The sequence below is a fragment of the Bos indicus genome, chromosome 17 (genome assembly GCF_029378745.1).
Source record: "Bos indicus isolate NIAB-ARS_2022 breed Sahiwal x Tharparkar chromosome 17, NIAB-ARS_B.indTharparkar_mat_pri_1.0, whole genome shotgun sequence".
NCBI classification, from domain to species: Eukaryota; Metazoa; Chordata; class Mammalia; order Artiodactyla; family Bovidae; genus Bos; species Bos indicus.
This window is the reverse complement of record NC_091776.1, coordinates 71,709,985-71,733,182: the sequence shown is the minus strand read 5'-3', so window position 1 is coordinate 71,733,182 and position 23,198 is coordinate 71,709,985. Positions and strand designations below refer to the sequence as shown.

Below are 23,198 nucleotides of genomic sequence, written 5' to 3'. Positions count from 1 at the left end.
CAGCACTGCTGCTGCAGGGAACCGAGGTCCCCCAAGTCACACGGCGGCAAACGCAAAGGCCGAGCGTTGAAAGGGAATGTGCGGTTTCTACACAAAGGCCGAGCGTTGAGAGGGAATGTACGGTTTCTGTCCTGGCTTTTTTTTTTTTTAATGTGGACCATTTTTTAAATCTTGGTTGGATTTGTTACGATCTGACTTGTGCTTTATGTCTCGGTGTTTTGGACACCAGGCATGTGTGGTCTCAGCCGCCCGAACAGGGCCCAACCCCGCGCCCACCGCGCTGGAAGGTGAAGGCTGAAATGCTGGGCCACCAGGGAAGTCCCTCTTTCCCGGCTTTTCTCCCGCTTCTGGCTTTTTAGCCATTCTATTTGATTAGCCGCCTAACTGCAGGCCCGGTCACGCCTGGTGAGGGTCTCCAGGCTGCGGTCGGGCCTAAGAGAGAGCTCGGTGTGAGGCCTGGCCCAGGTCGGCACACAGGAAGTGCCCAGCTGTGCTCGGCCTGAGGTCAGCCTCGTTCCGGGAGAAGGAGGTCACGGGGGTCCCCCACGTGGCCGGACCCTTCTCTGCGCCCCGAGTGAGGTGTCTAGGCCTCTTCTCTCAGCGCCTGGGTGCCCACCCCGAGTCTCCCCGACGGTAAGTCAGCTCCGTAAGCTGTAACTCCCCACGGTGACCGGGGACCAGGCCCCCACACTCATGTATTCCCCTCGTGTGGATCCGGGAGGGCGGCAGGTTCAGCGCAGGCAGGGACCCAGGGCACGAGGCTCACCTGCCCACGTTGTGGGTGGCCATGATGCACAGCACCTCGGTGGTCTTGATGCGTACGAGGTCGTTGGTGTCCTTCAGCAAGGCTTTCAGGCTCTCCAGGCAGCCTGCAGGGCAGAGGGAGCAACGAATGTCCTCCAGGCTCAGACACCAGCCGACCCAGAAGTCGATGGGCGCGCCGATGTCGGGGTCAAGAGCACCAGGGCTCTGCTGTTTGCGGGTGCGGGGACGCCGGGTGGGCGACCGAGTGCTTCAGAGTCACTGCTGGGGCCTCTGGGTGCCAGAAAGGCTCACCCCGGGACCCTGTCTCCACCCCCCCCCCCGATTTCTGTGCACGCCTCTTGCTGGTGCCACCCTGGTCCTCCCCGGGGTTCAAAAAACCGCTTTTATTTGGAGAGACCGGAGGTCAAATTCCAGCTTGTCCCCAGCTGCTGTGTACCCTTGAAAGGGTTACGCCGAGGCACGCCAGCTCGAGCACCTAGAAACCCTGCCTTTTCGTGGGGCACCCCCTGGCCTCATAGTCCTTCTCGCTGAGACTCCGTTTCTTCTGTTGAGGAGGCTCCTTCCCTCGCCGGGCCAGTGCCACGAGGACTGAGATAAACACGGGCATGCACGCGCTCGTCGTGGTTCCGGCCCGGAGTCGGGCTCACTAAGTCACAGCCTTTATTACCCAAGCTCCACCCAGCCTCCGAGGCCAGGTTGGGACCACTGCTGCCACCTCTGGGATTAAACTGCTGCTGCTGCTGCTGCTAAGTCACTTCAGTCGTGTCTGACTCTGTGTGACCCATAGACGGCAGCCCACCAGGCTCCCCCGTCCCTGGGATTCTCCAGGCAAGATCACTGGAGTGGGTTGCCATTTCCTTCTCCAGTGCATGAAAGTGAAAAGTGAAAGGGAAGTCGCTCAGTAGTGTCCGACTCTTAGCGACCCCATGGACTGCAGCCCACCAGCCTCCTCCGTCCATGGGATTTTCCAGGCAAGAGTGCTGGAGTGGGGTGCCATTGCCTTCTCCATGGGATTAAACTAGCCCTTCGGATAAGTAAGGCCGGTGGGAGAAGCGGCAGATCACGCACTGTGGACCTCATCTGGAGGAGCTGCGACTGGGCCACGCATGTCAACTTAGCTCTTATGTGGCTAATTGTTGTCTCGTCACTAAGTGGGGTCCAGCTCTTTGCGACCCCATGGACTGCCAGGCTCCTCTGTCCATGGGATTTCCCAGGCAAGAACACGGAGTGGGTTGCTATTTCCTTCTCCAGGGATCAAACCCACATCTCCTGCACTGGCAGGCGGATTCTTTACCACTGAGCCACCAGGGAAGCCCCCTATATATGAGTAATTAGGAATATGGGAGAAAATGCACAGAGGTCGCCACCTCCGGGTGGCTTCAGTAGGGCTAGCGCCTAGCTTCTGTGACAACCTTCTGAATGAGACAGACAAACAGGCCTCTTTGGAGAATGTGTGGCCACCGGGCTGAGTCCTGGCAAGATGGCCTGACTACTGGGGCGTCCAGCTGAGGACCGACTGACCAGTTGGGAGGGCTGCTGTGAAGGGGCCAGGTCAGCTCCACCCACCCACGCCCCCCTCGCCTCCAGCCACTCTGCGGCTGTCCATCCAGACCCCAGTCGTGGTCCCTTGGGCTGCGACACGCTCACCGATGCTAATGGCTGTGTAGACGTGCTCGGGGTCATGCATGAGGTCGCACAGAGCCATGAGAGCTTTCTGCCTCGTCAGCAGGTCATCCGACTGCAGCTCCTCGTTCAGCTTGGGCAGCGCACGGCAGCCGTAGGCAATGGCAGCCTGAGTAGGGTTGACGTTGGGGGGCAGGTACATGGAGATCTTGGCATCCGCCATCGTCCCGCGCCTGCTCAGGGAGACTCTGGAGCTTTCAGAGCGAAGCTGCAAGGAGACTGCTGGTTAAAAGAACCCAGACGTCATCGTCATTGCTACTGTGATCTGGCACTGTTTTACTCCCATTTTACAGATGAGCAAACGGAGACTAGGAGCAGTGAAGGAATTTGTTCAAGGTCACAGCAAAGGTAAGTGGCAGCCCAGACCGCAAACTTCAGGGCTCTGCCGATGACTACATAGATTGGGCCTCAGGACAGAGGCATTGGAAAAAGCCAACTGGGTCGGGGCGGGGGGGCAGGCAGTGGGTAAATTGGGAGATTGGGACTGACATACACGCACCACTGTATATAAAACAGATAACTAAGGTCGCGCTGTGTGGCACAGGGAAGTTTACTCAATACTCTGTAATGACCTATATGAGAAAAGAATCTAAAAAAGTGGATACGTGTATAACTGATTCATTTGCTGTACAGCAGAAACGAACACAGCATTGTAAACTGAGTGTACTCCAATGAAAATGAATTTAAAAAAGGAAAAAGACAAACTAAGCCAAACAAGCAAACAGTGATCGAACAGCTCCATTTAGAGCTTATCTTGTGCCAGCAATACCTAATATGCAACTCAGCTCCCCCAGGAGGAGGCGGGGAGTGCTATGACCCGGGAGGAAATTGAGGTTTCAGGACAAGGAGCCTTGGAGGTCATGAGCTAGGCTAGGAGCCAATGTCCTAATCCAGGTCTGGGACATTCGCCCATCAGGGACCCACAGTCGGATGCCTCCAGCACATCCACAGAGAACGGAATCAAGGTTAAAGTGTGACTTATTTTTTTATTACGCACACACTTGGAGCAACTGTAAGCAGTGTGGCTGAGTAGTTAAAAATGGGCTCCAGACCCAAGCCAATGGATGGCCCTTAACAAGCAGCTGGAAAGGGAGAGGCTAATATCCCACCCCCAGCCCCCCAGCCCCGCCCAGAGTTGGCATATTCGCTGAGAATGGAGCATAGCTCACCAGGGCGTAGATACTTTGGCTGCCATTGTTATTATGCGGATGGTGGTTGTGACTGCGTTACGTTGGCAGTGACAAGCCCCAGCCCTGTGCGAATCCACCCCACTAAGAGAGGTGGTGAACTGGACTCTCGATTCCTGGCAGCAGGTAATTAGGGAAGGAGGCGAGGAGGTGGGGATGGAAGAGGAGGTGGGACCCGGCTATTTGGGATCGGGGCTCCCCGGGCAGGAAACGCTGGGCGCCTGCCGCCCTCCAAGGGGCACGGGCCCTGTTGATCGGGCCTGGGTGAGTCTGGGGGAGCCCCTGTCCCCGGGGCCCCCAGTCTGCGGCCGCCGGCTCACCTGCCTCAGCGCGTGAGTTTCTGTAGCACTCGCCCGTTGCCAGGCAACCCGGTTGCCAGGCGACCCTGGGCGGCGTCCGCTGGGCAGCCTTCCGCACACCGGCCGCCCACCGCGCAGGCGCGAACAGCCCCAGGCCAGGGCTGGCTGTAAAGTGGGGTTGGTGCTGTTTTCCGGGTTACTGTTGGGAGAACAAAGGCGGGCTCAGCTTTGTTCGTAATGCAGAAGGGAAGGCAAGTGACTGTGTGCGCCTTTTTCTGTACTGGGCACTTGGCACGCCTTTAATTCTCAGCGTAAGCCCGGGAGGTGATGCATTCTCTTATTTTACGGACAAGCATCTCATAGAGGTTCTGCAGCTTTCCCGGAATCACAAAGGCCTGATCCCGGGACTGCTTAGCCCTAGCATCGGCTCCTTCCTCGGCAAGCTGACTGGCTCGTGAGGACGCAGGTCGGACCCTGCAGTGGGCTCAACGCACTGCTGGCAGGAACAGTTATTCTTGAAAGCAAGCCAGACTGAGCCGTCACCTCCACCAAACCCTCCCAGGGCTCCCCGCTGGTCTCAGGACAGAGTCCAGACTCCTGGCCTGCCACTGGGGGCCCTGGGTGATGGCTTCCTCCAGCCGTGCTGGATCTTACTCCCCCAGATGCTAACTCTGCTGCAGCTGGGCTGCTTGCGACACTAGCCACCTCTCGGTCCTTCGGGACACAGCTTGGCGTACTCTTCCTCCGGGAAGCCCAGCGTCTCCCCAGCTCCAAATTAGCAAGTGATGCTAGGACTCAGTTGCCCCAGTGCCCGCGTCCCTCTTCTGATTGTCTGCTTGCGTCTGTTTCCCCGGCAGATTTCCCTGAGGCTGGAGCCCACGTCGGGCCTGGTTCCATCCCCCTGCTCCACAGCACAGCCCCCACCCCACCCCCAGCCCCGCCAGTTCCAGGAATATACCGGGAGGTTTCAGTAAGTGTAGACGAAGTGCATGGTTCATGGGTTTGAGTCAAGTTTTGTAATCAAAGTACTTCCACCATCTCATGTGATCCTCACAAAAACCCCTTGAAGTATATAGTCCATTTTACAGTGGGGTAAACTGAGGCACTAAGCAACTCAGGGAAGTTCACCCCAAGGCCTGGGCCCTTCGCAGTGAAACCCACTAATCAAGGCAGCAAGCAACAGCCTCCAGCACATTTCGCTCTGACACGAAGGTAATTGGCCTCCATCTCTGTGCTGTGGACCTGGTATTGTGCCACGGAGATCATCCCTACTGCTGTCTTTCAAAGGACCGAGTTGTGAAGGTCTCTCTAACCCAGAGCATCGGAGCTTTTTTATGAAGCTGGTGTGGAGAGCCCTGGGCTGGGAGTTGGGAGATCTGGGTTCCAGGTCTAGTTCTGACTCCCTAGGCAAATCCTTGGAACATGTGAGCCTTCATTTCCCTATGAAATCAGGGAGCTGAATCAAGTAGGTTCTCAAAGCTGGGAACTCCACATCTCTCAGGGCTCCGTTACAGAGTCTTTTTGTAAAATTGTCCTTCCATTTTCTGTTTTCCAATCTCCTTTTTCTTGTCTTTGAAAGCATACACAGCATTCTATGTAGCATATATGTTCACCTATGAGACCAAAAATATAACAGGTGCCTGTGAATTCACCGTGAGAACATCGTCAGTGCCCTCGTCCCCTCCTTTGTGCTTCTCTCCAAAGCTACCGTCTCGTTTCTGTGATTAGCATCTCACAAACGCCTCTGGAGGCCATCGCGCCAGGCATCGAGCCGCGCCTGCCTCTCTCTGCAAACAGAAACTAGCTCACAGAAGCTCCGTGACTCAGGTCAGCCTTTACACAGCCATTAATTATGGAAATTAATTTTGTAGCATGAGCTCTGGAAGGCAGCCTATGATATTCAGGCATCATTAGATTCAGAGCTGTGCAGATGAAGGTCAGGAAATGGGAGGCGTGTCCACCCCTTGTGACTGCAGGGCAGTTGGCTGCAGCGCTACAGCGAGAGTCCTGTCTTAGCCACGATTACAGCGAGGAGGAGGTGTCTGGGAAAGGCGGCTGACCCCGAAGGGCCCAGATGGAGGCTGTTACTGTATTCTCTGAGTTCCAAATGTTTCTTTTCATTTATTTCCCAAATAGATGGTATATGCACGCAGAGTAAAATCCTGAAAGTATGAGAGTATGTCTCCTTCCCTCCTTGGCCCCCAGCCAATGGATTGTCCTCATCTGTACGACCCACTGGAGTCTTTCCAGCGATGCACTACACTGATACAAGTAAATACAATTTATTTGCCTTTTAAGGTAATGGCAGCATACTTCAAACAGTGTTCTCCACCTTCCTTTTTTAAGTGCAATATTCCTTCACTCATGTAACACTCACTCCATGCTGCTTCTGTGCAGGCATTTTGCCAATGCAGTCAATTGAGGGGCTGAACCCCTGCTCTCACTGCGCTCAGTGGAGGGACACAGACAGTCCGCACGAACAGGAAGTTATATAATCTCTTAGAAAATAGGAAGTGCCTGGGAGAAATAGAGCAGAAGAAGGGGCTGGAAGGATGCAGCTTTTGTAAATAGGATGTCTCATCTAGAGGTGACATCTGAGCAACGTGGCTGTCTGGGGCAGGGCATTCCAGGCCGAGGAGACAGGCAGAGCAAGCATCCCCGGTGCTTGGCGTGTTGAACAGCAAGGACGCCAATGGAGCCTGTGGGGGGTGGGGTGGGGAGGCGGGAAGCAGTAGGGGGCGAGCTAAGAGAAGAAACGGGCAAATCACGTGCGGCCTCTTGGGCTACTGGAAAGACTTTATTACTCTGAGGACGATGAGAAGGCGCTGGAGGGTTTGCAGCCGAGGACTGACATAATCTGATCTGTGTCTTAACGAGGGGTCCCTGGGGACTGCTGAACTAGGAAGAGAGTAGGAGCAAGGATGGAAGGTGGGGAGGCCAGTTAAGGGGAGAGAAGACGATGATGGTTGGGACCACCGCGAGCTCAATGAAAGTGAGACGGAGAGAGAAGATACTGGTCAATTTTCCAGGGTAGAACCTACAGGATTTACTGATAGATCAGACATGGGATGTGACGGGAAGGAGTCAAGGGATCTCATACCAGATATAAAGCAAAACACGAAATATTTAGATAACCAGAAACAATTCATATTTGACATACTATGAAAATAAACACTTAATCCTCTCCCCTACCATGGTGACGTCAGGAAGTCAGGTGCGCAAGTCTCTCCACCGTCAGCCCCGCCCAGGCCCCACCCCTGGGCTGTCCTGACCACGCCCATCAGCTCCCCCGCCCTCGTTGCCATGGTGATTGCCGCTTTGGGTCGGCGTCCCGGAGTCTCCCGCGAGGCTCTGGTTGCTATGGTGATGGCGGCGCAGGGCGCAGGCGGGACACTTTCGGCCGTGAGCCCCGCCCCCAGCGTACAGGATTCGTCGGAAGCAGGCGGGTCCCGCGGGGTGCTCGTTGCCACGGTGATCGCGGCCTCGACCCTCCCGGACTAGGCAGCGCCAGGAACTGTGTCAGCGGCCGCAGGTCAGTCAGACTCCCCTTGGGTGTCACCCTCGCCAGCCCGCGTGATACCCTCCCACCTCACGATCTGAACGCGGCCAGGGCCCCCGGGCCTCCCCATTTCCTGACCGCCCACCCCGGCCCCCAGGTGCTGGTCCGGAGAGGGAAGATCCGATGCGGAGGACCACAGGCCTCGATCGAGGGCACTCAGTGGGGAGGGCGCTGACTGGGAGGAGGAGACCCGGGCCTGTGGATATCGGCGGGAGGGGCCCAGCGCCGGGTGGGGTGCTTCTGGGAAAGGGTTGTGGGCTGCACCCTAAGGGCCGGCGCACCCAGAGCCTTCATCCCTTGAGGCCAGGAGCAGGGTCCCCCTCGCTACTCCACTTCCTCTGCCAGGACTCTGGGTCCCTACTGTGCCACAGTCACTCAGAGCCCAGCGCTGAGCTCAGGGAGGGGCCACTCCTGGCAGGACACCCGGCAGGAGACCCCGCTCTCCAGCTCTCCCAGGCCGGGCCGCAGGCCTGCACCCGCAGCCCTGCACACACTGCCTGCAGACAGGGGAGATGGCCCCTGACATTCCCCACGGAGAAGGAGGCTTGGACTGTTTTCAGAGCAAAAGCCATGTTCAGCGTCAACTCTGGGGAATCCCCAGGGACTCCCTAACCCTCTTTTTCCCCTGTTAGGGGCACAGGATTCCTGGAAGGATGAGGTCCTCCCTGACACCTTTGGGGCCCTCTGTGAGCCGGGACCGCGTCATCAGCAGCTTCCCTAAGGTAGGGAGGCCTTAGGCCAACCCTTGATGTGTGCACTGCTCCAGGGACAGCATGCCCACATCCAGCCTTCCCCACCTCGCTCACCACCGGAAACAAGGCAGGTGAATCGGGAGGCCAGTCCCTCGCAGAGAGACCCCAGGGACTCAGCAGACTTGTTGAGAAGCTTGGCATTGACTTGCCCAGGGTGGGCTGGCAGGCAAAAGGTGACACTGGAAGGCAGTGTGACGTGGAGGTTAAGGGCACAGACTTTGTAGTCAGACGGCGGTGTGAGTCCTGCGTGCCATTAAGCTGTGTGACCCTGGACAAGGTACTCGACCTCTCAGAGCTGCTGGCCCACAAGGATAGCTCTGCTCACGCTGGACGCCTGGTTCATGGTGAACGGGAGCTGCCTTGCCCAGGTGGTGGTTGCTGCTTTTCTCATTACAATTATTACATTATCAGGGCTTCCCTGGTGATCCAGTAGTTAAGAATCCACCTTCCAATGCAGGGGTACATGGGTTTGATCCCTGGCCCAGGAACTAAGATCCCATATGCCTTGGGGCAACTAAGCCCATTGTGAAGCCACAATGATCCTGCCTGCAACTAAGACCCAACCCAGCCAAAAATCAATCAATATTGTAAAATTATTATTACATTATCGAACAGTACCTCCAGTTTCCTGGGACCAAATCGAAGGTTCTCACCCCTTACCCTTCTGCCTTCTGTCCTTACTAAAAACTCACAGCTGTCTTAAAATCCATCCTTAATCACAGCAGGGGACACAAATCCATACTACCTGAAGTGGGTGGGAGGACCAGTGTCTCCCAGCCCTGCAGAAGCTCCACCTACCCTCTGCTCGCCGCCGCTCAGGGCCAGGTTCTGCAGCAATTTGTAACACAGAAGGTCAGACACAACACGATGTCCTCGAGAGGGGGCCACTTAGACAGCAGATGCTGCTTCCCGACACAGGCGCAGGAGAAACGAGCACCTCTTGGGCTGATGCGTGATGATGAGGGCCAAAGTAAGTGCTTGAGCGCCAGATGTGAGAAAAGGTGCAGAAAAGAAACACTTCCACACGCGTGTTTGCTTCTACATGCAGAGTATCTGGAAGCACGCTTGAGACCCTGCCATCTGTGGTCGCTGCCCTGTGTGTGGGAGAAAGCCTCCCTTTTAAAGAGTCTTGAAATCTGTGCTCAGGCCAGGGGGTGAAGGAGGGTAGACTGTGGGTGTTTGGAGTCTGCAGTGATTCTTCCTCCCTGTCTTCTGCTTCCTCCCTTCTGAGTTCTGTCTCCAGCTCGCACAGAGAAAGCCTCGGTGCCTCTGACTGGTGGATGGTCCCCGAAAGACTTTCCATCTCATCAGAGGCCCAGCAACTGCTTCCCTTGTCAGTGGTGACCGGGGATGAAGGGGTTGAAGAGCTGAAGGAAGGGAGGGGTGACTGGCACAGGTCTCATGGGACAAAGGACCTCAATTATAGAGCGTGACAGCAAGGCTCAGAGAGGTAGGGAGGGCTGCCTGCCAGAGGTCACACAGCTGTGCGTGGGGGAGCCCAGACTTGAACTGACCATGGTTGACTCTGAGCTCTGACTGTCCCCCGCCCTGGGAGGCAGCCTGGGTCACCCCTGCTCCCACAGAAGGTGAGATTCTCTGCCATCTGCTTGTGGCCAGGTTTATCCTGCACCCTGGGGGCCGCAGCACTTCAGGCCTGAGCAGTTTGCAGTCAGGCGGGCAGGTCCTTCCTTCATCCCACATGTCCGGTCTCCATGTGCAGCCCACCAGCCTCCTTTAGCACACTTCTCTAATCTGTATCCCAAGTGGTGCAGTGTGTGCTCAGTCGCTCAGTCATGTCTAACTTTATGAGGCCCCATGGACTGTAGCCTGCCAGGCTCCTCCATCCATGTAATTTTCCAGGCAAGAATACTGGAGTGGGTTGCCATTTCCTATTCCAGGGGATCTTTCCGACCCAGGGATCAAACCTGCATCGCCTGCCTTGACAGGTGTATTTTTTAGCACTGAGCCATCTAGGAAGCCCATATTATGCATCAACCTACTATATATCAACGTGATATAGAATTAATATTGCCTATCACAAAGTTTTACCACTGTTTTAAAAAAGAAACACATGAAAGTGATTTTTAAGCTGTACGTTTTCTTGAAAAGAAGAAATTCCTAGCTTTTACTCAGGACAACAGAAACAGTACATTTGAAAGTTTTTCTCTTAGGAAGAATCTGGGATCCACTGCATCGTTCTTATTTTGTTCTTTTCCCCTCTTCTTTCTGTCCCCAACATTTCTGCCATTTTCCTCTTCTTGGCCGGCACCAGGCTGTGTCCTTCCATTGGCTTCTTACCGTCACCAGTTGAGCTACACTTTTTGTGTCGGGTTTCGGCTGCCTGCCTTCCTGCCGCACTGCACGGCCAGATTCCTCATTGCTTTTGGACTAGTGGTGGGCTCCGTCTCCTGACCGCCGTGTCTCGGTCGCGCCGCATCCCTCACCCCGCTCCTCCCGCGACTTGATGCCGACAGGGAGAGAAGCGGACAGAAAAGCAGCCAGCCTTCCCGAAAAGACGGCCCACCCACGGCCGCGTGACCGTGGCCCTGGGCTGAGCGCCTGCCTGAGCTGCCCGTTTGCCCCTGCAGCCCGCAGACCAAGAGGCGCGGTGAGAGTGCCCCCACCTCACAGCTGGGGACATGGGCGCCATGAGGCCCCGCATTCGCCCTCTGCAAAGCTGCTTCACTCTCCTCGCTGCCCTGGTGCAGTCACACGGGGCCGAAAGGGCAGGTGGGCCAGGGCAGAGAGCCGCCGGGCACAGGCCAAGAAGGTGGCTGGGGACACGGCAGAGCGCAGCTGCGGAACGCGGCGAGGCTCCGCCCATGCCCCGGCCACGCCCCACGTAGCCTCGGCCAATCGGACCGCAAAGCGCAGCCGCCGTCTGCAGCGAGGCTCCTCCCATGCCCCGGCCACGCCCCACGCTTAACCTCGGCCAATCTGACCGCAAAACCTAATAGTCACGTTGCGTTTGTTTGGGCTTCCCGAGTGGCTTAGCGGGTAGGCAATCTGCCTGCAATGCGGGAAACCGGCTTCGATCCCTGGGTCAGGAAGATCTCCTGGAGGAAAGGAATGGCTATTCTTCCCTGGAGAATTCCACGGACAGAGGAGCCTGGGGGACTACAGTCCATGGGGTCGCAAAGGGTCGGAGACGACTGAGCGACTTTCACTTTGTTTGTTGAATATGATTTTTTTTTTCAGCCTATAGAACAAACTTGCATTCCCCGAGTGTCAGGGCGTCTTTGCTGAGCACCCAGTATGCATATGCCAGGCCGGCTCTGCGCTGGCGGTTTTACAAACACGACCTCATTCACGCCCCCAAGTCTCGAAGGGTTTCCAGATGCAGAAACTGAAGTTCAGAGACGTGAGGCAACTGCCCAGGGTCACACAGCACCTGAGGGTCCGTGCTCTCGGGCCACTATGCGGTCCTGCCTTGCGAAAAATGTGGACGAAGCAAGTGCTTTCTAGGACATTTTCCATGCACTAATATACATATTTTTAAAAAACGAAAGCAGCATCAGAGATTCGTAGTAGAAAGCATAGGAGGGTCTTGGTGCTAAAAGTGTCCTTACAGCCCACCCCTCCTCTCACCAGAGGGGACAGAGGTGTGGCGCACCCACAGCAAGGGCCCAGCTTCCCTCCCCCAACAAGACCCAGCTCTCTGGGTCCCCGCCTGGGCTTCCTGGCACGTTAGAGCCTTGGAGCCTGTGAGGTGCTGACAAGGAGGGAGGCTTGGAAGGGGAGGGAGGGGACCCTGGGAAGTAAGCCACTAGCTCCTGCCCGGGAGCTCCGCAGGGGGACACGCCCGCCTGTCTGTCTTTCTGCAGTGGTACACACCCGCCGCCTGCCTGCAGCTCCGGGAGCACTTCCACGGGCAGGTCAGCACTGCCTGCCAGCGCGGGAACACGGGGACTGTGGGGTGAGCGCTGTCTCCGCGGGGGAGGGTGGGGAGAGCCCAGCGCACGCCTGAGTGTATGGAGGCAGATGCGCGCCTCGGACAGCAGACCGCGCGGGTGCCACCCCGGCCGGCCCAGGGACCATTGGGCCAGTCATCCCGCCTCACCTGCCGCAGGAACATCTCTGCCCTTGGGGAGGCCGGTGCCTGAGGTCTGAGTGTGGCTGCTCCCTCGGGCTTCAGCCTTAGTGTCGGGCCCCGGGGCCGCCTCTGAGTCCCCACCACGCCTGCCCCTCAGCCCAAGACTCTGCTTCCCGTGGTGCACATTTCTGATTCTCACTACAGGGACGAGGGCCTGGTGGGGTCAGGGGTACGATGGCCCCAGAACAAAGGCAGGCCCTCTGCCCCTCCCCTGGGCCAGCGACGGGGTCACACACCACAGAGCGTCTCACAGGTGGCCTGTCCCCATCACGAGTGGGGACCACAGGGGAGGAGGGGCCTGTGTGCGTGAGGATGCCCTCGTGACCACGCCTGCAAGACCACGCCTTGCCCCTCTCAGGCTCAGACTCTCCAAGGTGGTGGTGGTCGGCGATCTCTACGTGGGCAAGACCAGCCTCATCCACAGGTGGGCGGCCGGCCGCCCCTCCCAGCAGCGCTGTCAGGCCCGCCCGGGAGGCCCAGTCCCAGGTCACAGCGGAGACCATGTGGCCGCTGGGAGGGGATGCAGGAAATCAGGGAGGTGGCAGGCGTGCAGAGAGTGTGGCCTCCCGGGAGCCTGGCGATGGTCAGGCGGTCCCCACCGCCCCCCTGCTGGTGGGCACGGGGCCTCTCCCTGTCCTGACCCCCACTTGTGGCCTCTGGCTGCGGCAGCCTCTGCCCATGGAGCTCTCGCTGGAGGCTCCGTCCGCCTGTGGCCTGTCCCCATGGCCCGGTTCCGTGGCCACTGCCATGTGGCCTCCCCGCGTGGGCGGACTTCCCGTGGCCTGCAGCCCCACACGTGGCCTCTGACAGCTTCCCGGGTCCCACAGGTTCTGCAAGAATGTCTTCGACCATGACTACAAGGCCACCATCGGGGTGGACTTCGAGATTGAGCGGTTTGAGGTCGCTGGGACCCCCTTCAGTCTCCAGATGTAAGTTGCTGGCGGCCGCCTGAGCGTCTCCCGATGGTCATGGACGGGCTTTGTGGAGACCCCGGGGAAGGTCCCAGCAAGGGAGCAGGGGGCCTTGGCCAGCTGTGTGAGGCTGGGCTCCCCGTTTCTGCAGACCCAGGCCCCAGGCACACCCACACCCCCTACCCCATGCGCCTCGTGTCCCTCTGATCCCATGCACCGGGTCTGGGCATGGCTTCCAGCAAGTCAGTTCAGGCCTCTGAGCCGCTGTTCGCGCCTGGAAAACGGGGCCAAAACTAGTCTCTGCGTGCGAGGCTCGAGCAGAGGTCACGTGGCCCCCAGGCCTTCCTGGGGCTGGACATCCCCCTACCCCCGCCCTTGCTCACCTCCCCCTGCCTCTCTCCATCTGTCTGTCTGTCTGTCTTCTCCCTGCCCCACCGGGGGCACACCCTAGGAAGGGATCAGGAGCAGGTGGGGGCTGGCAGCAGGCACTTCCCGATGCCCATGCCGCTGGGAAGGGCTCTGGGTCTCCCACCAGGGGGTCCCACGAGCCTGCTGGCTGAGACCCCACGAGCATAGCTAAACCTGCCACCTCTTGGTCTCCTGTCTCTTTCGGCCACGGCACAGCTGGGACACAGCAGGGCAGGAGAAGTTCAAGTGCATCGCATCTGCCTACTACCGGGGTGCCCAGGGTGAGTGGCCGGCTGATGCCACCGGCGGGGCCTCAATCACGTGCAGCTGGGGGTCCCCCGTGAACTCCCCGCAGGCTCACCCTGAGAGGCCGGGTCCTCCGAGAGACACGGAGGAAGCACGGGGCGCCCAGTCCTGGCCTTCCAGCCGGGCCTGGGTGGGCCTCACCGCCACACACTCTAGGGGGCCCTGGGTGGCACGTGCTCCGCCACTGAAGGTCTCAGCCCCAGTTTCAGCTCAGAAGGATGCTCAGGGTGGGGAGTGTTTGGGCAGAGACCCCACAGAGAAGAGCGGGTCGGCTCAAAAGCAGGGGCCAGGGCTTGGCCGGAGGGGAGGAGAGGGGGTGCCCGTCACCCCCACGCACACCGTGGAGACCAGACTCCTTGCCCACTGCCTCCATGCTGAGGGCACCCCAGCACTGGGCAGGCCTCCTGGGTGGCAGACGGTGGCAGCATAGCCCCCTACCGAGACCAGGAAGACAAGGGAGAGGGGTTCCCGTGGGAGGTGGGGGCCCCGGGTCGCAGGCGTCCTGTCTAGACTCAGGCGATAAGGCACAGCCGCGTCCACTCTGCTGCTGTCAGAAGTCGCGTTTTCACGAAGGCTGGAGAAGAGCAAAACCAGGAAGCCGTGGCCTGGAGTAACAGCTCTGCCACGCCCACTGTGGCCTCTTCTCGGGGTGGGGGGCTGGTGTGCGCCCTCCCCCCGGGAATAAGCCCGTCAGGCAGCCGCCCGGCCTTGGTTACTACCATCACCAGCGTGCTCCTTCACGCTGGCCCCTAGCCGGGGTTGGGCAGGGGGCGGCCTGTGTCTTGCCCTTCTGGATTGATCTCCGTGTGCGGCCACCCAGGGCACGAGGGAGCAGGCAGGGCAGTGATGGAGGAGTCGAGGGCAGGGAGCTGCACTGCCAGGTCCCCCACGCCCCGAGCCTGCCTCTCCGCAACGGGCCCCGAAGCTGCTTGGTGCTCGTGGCCACTGGGCCCCAGGCGCCAGTGTGGGAAGTCGGTCCCAGAGCTCTCCCACCGCTGCTCCAGCTTAATCCCCTCGGCCACCCTGAGGGCCCAAGGTGGCCGTGGTCGGTCCCCACCAGGTCACAGCTGGGGAGGCCGCTTGATCTCTCAGCGGTCCAGCCTCCCCCGTGCGCCCCACAGCCGTCAGAGGCAGAGAAACTTTGAGGCAGGGAGCTCACCTTGCCTCCCTGGACCCCACTGCGGCTGGGCTGCTGGGTGCGGATCAGAGGGGTGGGGACTGGGTCCCCATGTCACCGGTCCAGGGCTGCATGCCTGAGGGGCCCCTGGGACAGCTGTGTGGGAGCCCCCTTGTCTCGCTGTCTTTGCCTCCCTGTTGCTCACCAGCTTCCCCTGGCTTCCCCCGTGCCCGCAGTGATCATCACGGCCTTTGACCTCACTGACGTGCAAACCCTGGAGCACAGCAGGCAAGTCTGGGTTCAGTGGCCACCGTGGGCTCCCTGGGCTGGGAGGCTGCCTGGAGGACTCCCTGACCCTGGGCCACGAGCTGGAGCCCGACGGTGCGTGCAGGAGACCAGGCTGGCCGGTCAGCACCAGCTGCCCACGGGCCAGTGGCGGTGCGGCTGCCGTTCTATCCCTCGGCCAGTTCAGAGCGGCCTGCATTGACTTCAGGGCTCAGCTCGAAAGCCTTACTAGTTTTGGGGGGAAGGGCCTGGCGTCCTCACCACTCCTGGGCCCCAGGCGTGGGGACAGCACTGGGCACCTGCTCTCTCGGGCAGAGATCTGGGCGAGAGCCGGGGGTCGTTGGCTGATGGGCCAGAGCCCCCTGCCCCTGACTTTGGTTTGGGGCGTTCACAGCCGCATCTGCAGCCCCGTGAGGGGAGCCGGGCTGGTCAGTCCCTTTGGTGGCAGCGTGGGATGGACCCAGGGTGCGGGACGCCTCGGGGCTCCCTGACTCCCTGACGCTCCTGCGTCCCCGCCCACTGGAGACGCCCGTGGGCAGCACGGTCCACATCCCCTCCTGGCACCCCCGGCCCTGGGGGGCCCTGGGCTCCCTCGACCGCTGGGGGTGGGGTAGGTCCATCCCAGCCTGTCGCCCGCCTTCCAGGCAGTGGCTGGAGGACGCGCTGAGGGAGAACGAGCCAGGCGCCTGCTTCGTGTTCCTCGTGGGGACCAAGAAGGACCTGCTGGTGAGCGGAGCCAGGCGGGCCAGGCGGCCTCGGGGGACGCGGAGCAGAGGGTGACCCCCAGGGCCTAGGCAGGAGCTCTCGGGTCCCCGATCCCCGTCAAGTCAGGGAGGGACGCTGGAGCTCAGACCCGCCCAGGACCACCTCCAGGCGGGTGCCCAGGCTGGGTGTCCCCGCGGGGGGCCGGGGAGGACGAGGGTGCTGGGTCAGCAGGGCCGCTTCCCCCAGTCAGGGGCCGCGTGCGAGCAGGCGGAGGCGGAGGCTGTGCGCCTGGCCAACGAGATGCGCGCTGAGTACTGGTCCGTGTCGGCCAAGACCGGTGAGTGGGTGCGGGGCTGCCGCCGCGGCCGGCGATCGGGGGCGGGGCCCGGCCCGTGGGTGGGAGGAGTGACCGGTGAGTGGGCGCGGGGCTGCCGCCGCGGCTGGCCATCGGGGGCGAGGCCCGGCCCGTGGGTGGGAGGACTGAGACCCCTACTCCTGCGCGTGGGGGCAGGTCCCCGCGGTCCTGGCCGGAGTCTCAGGGAGGCAGGGGCAGCCGCAGCGTCGTCCCGCCCCCTACCCGAGGCGGGCGTAGCACGCACGGTCTCAACCAATCGCGGCTGAGCGTCCGCAGGCCAAGCTCTGCCCGCTGGACAGATGCGCACTGGAAGGTCCCTCCCTTCCCCAGCCGTCTTCAGAGAAGGCGGAGACAGCGGCCACGCCCCCGCCGGCTCTCACCCACACCCCTCCCAGTCTGCCCGGCCTCACTGGTTCCCCGGCCCCCGAGCTGACCGCACCCACGGGCACCGCTTACCGCAGCTCCCAACATCTCTGAGCCTCGGCATCCTCACCCGGGAAGTGGGGCGATGCCGTCAGTCTTTTATTTTTAATACAAAACACGCTTTTTATGATAAAAGACACAGGATTCACTGAAGAAAAACGAGCAGACGCACAGAAGCAAAGAACAGACTTTGCAAACAGGTTGTTGGGATGGAATGAAATAACTCGCAGTGGCTGGCGCACCGCGGGCGCCAAGGCTGTGGGGACTCAGGAATACACCTCGGAGTCCTCACCCCAGGGGAGGGGCCGCTGCGGATGCCTGCCCGGGGTGCAGGTGGAAGCACCACCTCCTCTGGCCCAGCACAAAGTGGTCGCCGTGCCCAGTTCCCTCTGCCCCTTCCTGAGGGCACCCCCAAGTCTGTGAGAACCCACCCTCTTGTTGGAGTAACAGCCCATTCCCAGAGAGCTTCTTATGGACCAAGCAGGACCGCCTTGTGCGGTTGTATAGGTTGTTAACTGCACAAATGCAGTGTGTGTGTCGAGGGCTTCACCTGGCCCTGTGCCCGATGGGTGGCCTTGTCCTCCTGGAGGAGGAGGCACAAAAGGCTCCACGTGGGCGCCAGGGGCGCTAACCCTGGTGGCTGCCCGCTGCACAGATGCAAAAAGGTGACAAGAAAGCAGGCTCACTTGTGATCTCTGTGCAGCCCAGCACCTGGCCTGCGGGCGTTCAGCTGCGATTGATTGAAACAGTGCATGCTAAGTCGCTTCAGGCACGTCTGACTCTTTGTGACCCCATGGACTGCAGCCCACCAGGCTCCTCTGTCCATGGGATTCTCCAGACAAGAATACTGGAGTATGTTGTCTGCCCCTCCTCCAGGGGATCTTCCCGACCCAGGGACTGAACCCAGGACTCAAGTCTCTGCACTGGCAGGCAGGTTCTTTACTTCTAGCGCCACCTGGAAAACCCAACTGAAAGACTAGATGCCTGGAAACCAAGGCTCAGAGGTTGTCAGGAGTGGCCAGGGCTAATGGCCGGGCTGGGAGCCTGTCCCCTGCACAGGGAGGGGAGCGTCCTGCCTCCTGCCCCACCGGCTCCCCCCGCCCCCGACAGGATGCCTGCAGGCGGGGGTCACGACTGTCCCTTGCCCGCAGGAGAGAATGTGAAGGCGTTTTTTAGCCGCGTGGCCGCCCTGGCTTTCGAGCGCTCGGTACTGCAGGACTTGGAGCGGAGGAGCAACAGCCCGCTGCAGGTCGGCGGCGGGGACGTCATCCGTAAGTGCAGGGCCCCCGGGCTGGGGAGGGACTCACGCCCGACATCTGCATCCACCACCCTCTGCTGGGACTCGACCGTCTGCCAGGCTTGTCTGGGCCCCTCTCCCATCCCGCTGACCTCCGGCTGCAGGCCCCCTGCCTGCCGGCCAGCTCAGGTGCCCAGTTGACGCCAGGTGACTTCTCCCCTTGCTGCAGGGATGGAGGGACGTCGACCCGAGACCCCGGACAGCAGGAGGCCCTCCGGCCCGAGTTGTTGTTAGCCAGGCCTGCGGCAGAGGCCTCCCCACCCTCCACGAGGCATGCCGGTGGTGCCTCCGTGACATGGAGGGGGACGCGGAGCGCCCACTGTGCTGAGCTCCAGGGCCCCCCGCCTCCTCTTCTCCGTAGCGGGGCGGGAGCCAGAGGAGGCCCCCACTGCCACCCAGGGCCCCGTGCTGGAAGGCCAGTCGCACCTACAGAGTTGCCCATCAGCCCAGCCACAGAGGCTCGTGACTGCAGGCATGGCACCTGTCTCCCGGGTCCCAGACCCTGGGCACAGTCAGGGCTCCCCAGGCCCCTCCCCAGCCTTCCTGGGTTGGCCTTGGAGTCCCCCTCATCTCAGGGGCCCAGGCGAGTGGGACTCGCCGACGTCAGCAGAAGCCCAAGGAAAGCCGGGTTTCTCTCCCAGCCCTGACTCTTCTATGAGCAGGGCTGGGCCTCACCGTCCACCGTCCCTCCACCACGGACTTGTGTGTCCCCTCTCTGGCCACCGAGGGGCCACCTCTGGCTCCATCGTGACCCGTGACATCCTGCCCCCTGGGTCGGGCTGAGGATGGGCAGAACAGGCCACGGACACCCCCACCCACCCCTGGGGATGAGAAGGTGCCGCGTGCAGGTCTCCGGGGACCCCCGTGATGGCCCACGTGTCTGCAGCACATCGGAGGTGCTCCAGCACCTGCAGGCAGGCTCCCCGGCTCCATGGCCCTCCTGACCCCTGGAACAGGCGGGTGCCCCGGCCTCCCCACCCCAGCTCCCGCCCAGAGTGCTTGGCCCAGTCCAGGCTGCCGTGGGGCTCCTCCACAGGGCCTCCTGAGCCCCCACCCCATGGCCACGGGCGGGCGCATGTCTAGCCTCCGTCCCTGGGGACCGCGAGCGTTTCTCGGGCAGCCGGTGGGCAGCGGCCGGGGGATGCCGCGTCTTCTGTTTGGCCCGCCTTCCCCATGTCTTCAGCTCTCCTTTTCGTAGATGGAGGGTACTCCTTTGAATAAAGCACTCCCGCACGGGAGGGAGGCGCCCCCCATGGGCCGACATAAGCAGCGCAGGCCTCCTGCTCCTTGTTTGCTGTGAAACCGGCATGGCCTCTCCCTGGCCCACCGGGCGGCCTTCTTCCTCCCAGGCTGGGCGAGCCTGCGTGTCCCTTCAGGGCTGCAGATTTGACTTCCTGCAGATGGGCCAGAGTCCGTTCAGGCCGCCCGGACCTGGGACAGTCGGCTTTTTACTTCTTTTCACTGAGATGACCGTCCTCACAGCGGCAGTTTTCCGCACTCGGGATTCCCCGCAGAGATCTAGCTGGGCCTCCGGTGGGCTGGCCCACCAGACCCAGCCTCGGCTGCGCCAGGCCCGGGTTTGGGGCACACGAGAGACAGCGTCGGGACGGGTGAGTCTGCTCAGGTGGGCTGGCACCCTCCCGGCTCCCTGCCCCGCTCTGGGGACTGTGTCCGGCTGTCACTGGCCCCTGAGCCAGGACCATTGTCTCGTGTGCACCCAGCCCTCTAAGCTGCCCTGTGGGAAACTCCCCTCCTGTGGCCCCCCGTGTGTGTCCAGCTGTTACGGCGTCTCTTCTGAAGCGGCCGTGGGCCCACTGATCCCACAAGTCCACAGAGACAGTGACGTGTCTGGGGGCCGACGCAGGGCCGTGTGCAAGCACTTCCGAGGCGTCTGGAGGAAATGGGGGCCTCGGACGCATCCAGAGCCCCCTTCAGCCTGGCAACGGGACACAGGCCTCTCCCGAGGGGCCACAGGCTCCTGAGGGCCTTGGGCGCGTGAGCCGGACGCCTGAGGTCGCCTGAGATGGAGGTAAGGGGACGTGGCGATGGGCGGGGGGCCCGCTCTGCTCACAGTCACGCAGATAGAAATCTGAACGGGCCCGGTGGGGAGCGGGGACGGGCCTTCCTGGCCTGTGAGCAGCTGAGGGTGCTCGGGACCCAGGAGGCCTGGGGCAGAGACAAGAGCGGGTATGGGGCACGGGAGTTTTCGGAAGCAGCCACGGCTCAGAGAGGACCCTCGTCCTCTGAGCCTTCCGTTTTCCTGGAGACGGGGCAGAGGACCTGGGGGCCCCAAGATGACACGACACCTGCCCAGCAGCCCCGGGCTCCCCTGCCATCTGCTGCGGCCTCCCTCCCACTGCCCGTGTGTCAAGCCGATGGGGAGTAGCATGGGGTCCCGTGGCCTCCTTCCAGGCCTCCATCCCTCATCCAGACACACCCCCACCCTGGCATTCTGGGCCCCTGGCCACCTGTCTGAGCCTGCACCCCCAGGAGGAAGCAGGGCGGGGGCTCCTGTCCACAGGCTGCTCTTCACAGGCCCTTCCCGCCGCCCCCTGGTCCCCAACGGAAGGGTGGCATCCCCCCACCCCTGCCTGAGGTTGCCCTGAGTCTCTGACCACAGGAAGCCACAGCCCGCACCATGTCGCTGGCCGGGCCTTCAGGACCCAGCCCATCTTGTCCAGGCCCCTGCACTCTCTGTGAGGCTGAAAACGCAGCTGAGGCACTCACAGGGATCTGCACCCCCACCCTCCACTGCAGGGCCTCATCAATAATTGATTCTGCAGAAGGCGGGGGAGTCCAGCCAAGAGAGGAGAAAAGGTCCACGGCTCGCTCACTCGGAGCCCGGGGCCAGCGAAGCCCTGCAGAGGCCCTGCTCCCCACTGTGGGCCGGGGCTGGGGGCCTGCAGCAGGCGCCCCGCCAGGCGCCCTCCGGCACAGCGCCACGGGCAGGGCTACAGCACAGCTGTATCGATCACCCCGTTTTCCGGTTTTGCCTGCAGCTCCCTGGGGTTGAAGGATGATGGATGACAGCTGGAGGGTCATGAGGCCACATCCCCACTTGAAGGGAGCCCTCCTCTGGCCCCCAAAGCTGGTGGGGATGAAGGCGCACACAGCAGAGAAGCAGCGAAACACAGTCCCCCTTCCTGCTGTGTGAGACCATCAGCAGTCACTCCCCACGCCTCCCATCCCCGTCCCCAGGCGACCACCAGCCAACTTTCTGTCCCCATAGGCTTGGTCTGTTCTGGACATTTCATGTAAACGGAGTCACACAATATGTGGTCTGTTATGCCTGGTTTCTTCCACTTGGCATAATGCTTTCAAGGTTCGTGGATATTCAGCATGCACTGGGACTGCATTTTCTTTGATGGTCAAATAATATTCCAGCGTCAGGTTTCCATCCCCCCGGGTTCTGAGGCATCGGAAGTTCTGAGTTCTGTCCAGCAGAGGGGGCTGTTGAGTCCCAGCGGCTCATTGCAGCAAAGGGACCAGGTAGCCTTTGGGGAGGGACTTGCCCGAACGAGGTCCTGGGTTCAAGAACCCCTAGGGCTGCTGCTGAGGGTACATGAGGGTGTGTGTGTGTATGTGTGTGTGTGTGAGAGAGAGATTTTGAGATTTTGAAATGAATTACAGAGCCTTGCCCCGGAAAATGATGGAAGTGGTAACAGGGAAATATCACCGACAATCCCGCTTTGCTGTCCCATTTTAGTTTTGGGGTGGAAAAAAATCTGTCAGGAGCGATGGAAATGCTTGTTAACTGATGGTGGTGATGGTTTTCGTGAGTGAAACCCCAGATCTGACCTGCAGTCCACACCAGCCTGGCCCCTAACCCAGCTGTTCCTCAAACACACCTGGACCTCTGAACTCTCCCCATCGTTGCCTGTCCGTCCGCATTTCCACATCTCCAGGACCAGCTCAGACATCGCCCCCACCAGCCAGCCTTCCCCAGACCTCTGCATCCTCTGGGATGCCCACTCACACAGCTCCTGTGCCTGCCGCGGCCTGGCTCTGCCTGCCTCACGGCTTCCTCCCTCCTGTGTGCTCACCACTGCCTCTTCCCCCCGGGCGGGACTGACTGAGCACCTGTTTTGTCCTAAGCACTCAGAGTTCACTGGGGAAAAAGACAGACAGATTTCTGTCCTCGGAAGTTTAGATCTAGCTGGGAACACACACTGAGTGGGGAGCGCAGACTGCTAATGGATATGGATCCCATGTTCCTCCTCAGCCCTCCCTTTCTCTGGAGGGAGGGATGATAAGAAAGCTCATGGGGAAGGAGCAGAGACCCAGGGCGAGGGTGCTTCCGGGGGAGACTCCGGGGAGGAGAGGAATGTCCTTGGGGCCAGAAGAAACTGTCCCACGGGGAGATAGCCACTATCTTGCAGTGTCCTTGTGCCCAGCAAGCCACTTGCTCTGCCAAGAGAACAGGGCGTACAAACCCAAACTGCAGTGTCAGTTTCCAATGCACACAAATTGAAGGTGGGGCCAAGTTGGGGGCCTGCAAACCAGGGAGAAACACCTCACTGATAGATGCAGCAGCTCCCCGCCCCCCAAAGTATTCTCCTCCCGGTGCTTAATGATACTGTCCCAGATGAACCCACAAGTACCCGCTGGAAACTCAGGGACCCTGTTAGCAAGGGGGAAAAAACCAGTTTATGCTTTTGGGATTCTCCCTGCTGACGGCCAGGGAATGGGGCTCCAGAGGCACTGGGTTCTGGTTCTGCCAGATCCACTGGTAGGGTTGCCGGAGGAAGGCATAATGCAGATGGTGAGCTGCCGTGTGCCATAGGCTGGGAGGTCAGGGTTTGTTACTCCCGACTTGAAGAGGTGTTCAGGATGTAAACGCTGCTGGGGTTCCTGCCTAGCTCTGCCGGCCGCCAAGTCAGGACCTCAAGCTCTCCTTCCTCAGATACAAAACAGGCTTTTTTTTTTTTTTTTTTTTACTGTCGGGGCCTTGTCCGCTGGCAGAGGAGTGCGAGGGTGGACACAGCGGAGCGCCTGCAGGGAGCCGTGCCTGGAAGCGTCTGCCAGTCCCCCTCCCCACCCCCCACAGCCCCAG

The 23,198-nt window shown here is 60.6% G+C and overlaps 2 protein-coding genes across 6 annotated transcripts in view; one reads left to right on the top strand and one right to left on the bottom strand.

The window, feature by feature from the left end:
• RSPH14 (radial spoke head 14 homolog) overlaps positions 1–4,012 on the bottom strand; it is a 48,640-nt gene extending 44,628 nt beyond the window's left edge. Inside the window, exons 1-3 of the mRNA XM_070769962.1 lie at positions 3,956–4,012; positions 2,413–2,670; positions 767–869 (exon numbers count right to left, since the gene is read on the bottom strand). Of these exons, the coding sequence (XP_070626063.1) occupies positions 767–869; positions 2,413–2,611 (302 nt within the window). The 5' untranslated portion in view covers positions 2,612–2,670; positions 3,956–4,012. The remainder of the gene's footprint in view (positions 1–766; positions 870–2,412; positions 2,671–3,955) is intronic.
• A 2,685-nt stretch (positions 4,013–6,697) lies between these two features.
• RAB36 (RAB36, member RAS oncogene family) lies at positions 6,698–21,419 on the top strand. 5 transcript variants are annotated; one of them, XM_070769966.1, is made up of 13 exons: positions 7,223–7,466; positions 8,126–8,215; positions 12,070–12,161; positions 12,697–12,762; positions 13,166–13,267; positions 13,874–13,938; positions 15,317–15,372; positions 16,014–16,091; positions 16,317–16,407; positions 18,000–18,119; positions 18,315–19,755; positions 19,973–20,174; positions 20,903–21,419. In XM_070769966.1, exons 2-11 carry the CDS (start codon positions 8,147–8,149, stop codon positions 18,377–18,379), a joined length of 804 nt encoding a protein of 267 aa, XP_070626067.1. In that variant the 5' UTR covers positions 7,223–7,466; positions 8,126–8,146; the 3' UTR covers positions 18,380–19,755; positions 19,973–20,174; positions 20,903–21,419. The 5 variants fall into 5 exon arrangements, with proteins under 5 accessions (XP_070626068.1, XP_070626067.1, XP_070626066.1 ...); XM_070769965.1 differs by having other exon boundaries at positions 19,867–20,174; positions 21,145–21,419; XM_070769963.1 differs by having other exon boundaries at positions 19,867–20,174.
• Positions 21,420–23,198: the final 1,779 nt, after the last annotated feature.

Bases quoted from the DNA above. Each gene is read 5' to 3' on its own strand.
- RAB36 (XM_070769966.1), top strand. From the start codon at position 8,147: ATGAGGTCCTCCCTGACACCTTTGGGGCCCTCTGTGAGCCGGGACCGC. The intron at 12,162-12,696 runs GTGAGCGCTGTC...TGCCCCTCTCAG, and splicing joins GGGAACACGGGGACTGTGGG to GCTCAGACTCTCCAAGGTGG. The intron at 16,408-17,999 runs GTGAGTGGGTGC...CCTTGCCCGCAG, and splicing joins GTCCGTGTCGGCCAAGACCG to GAGAGAATGTGAAGGCGTTT.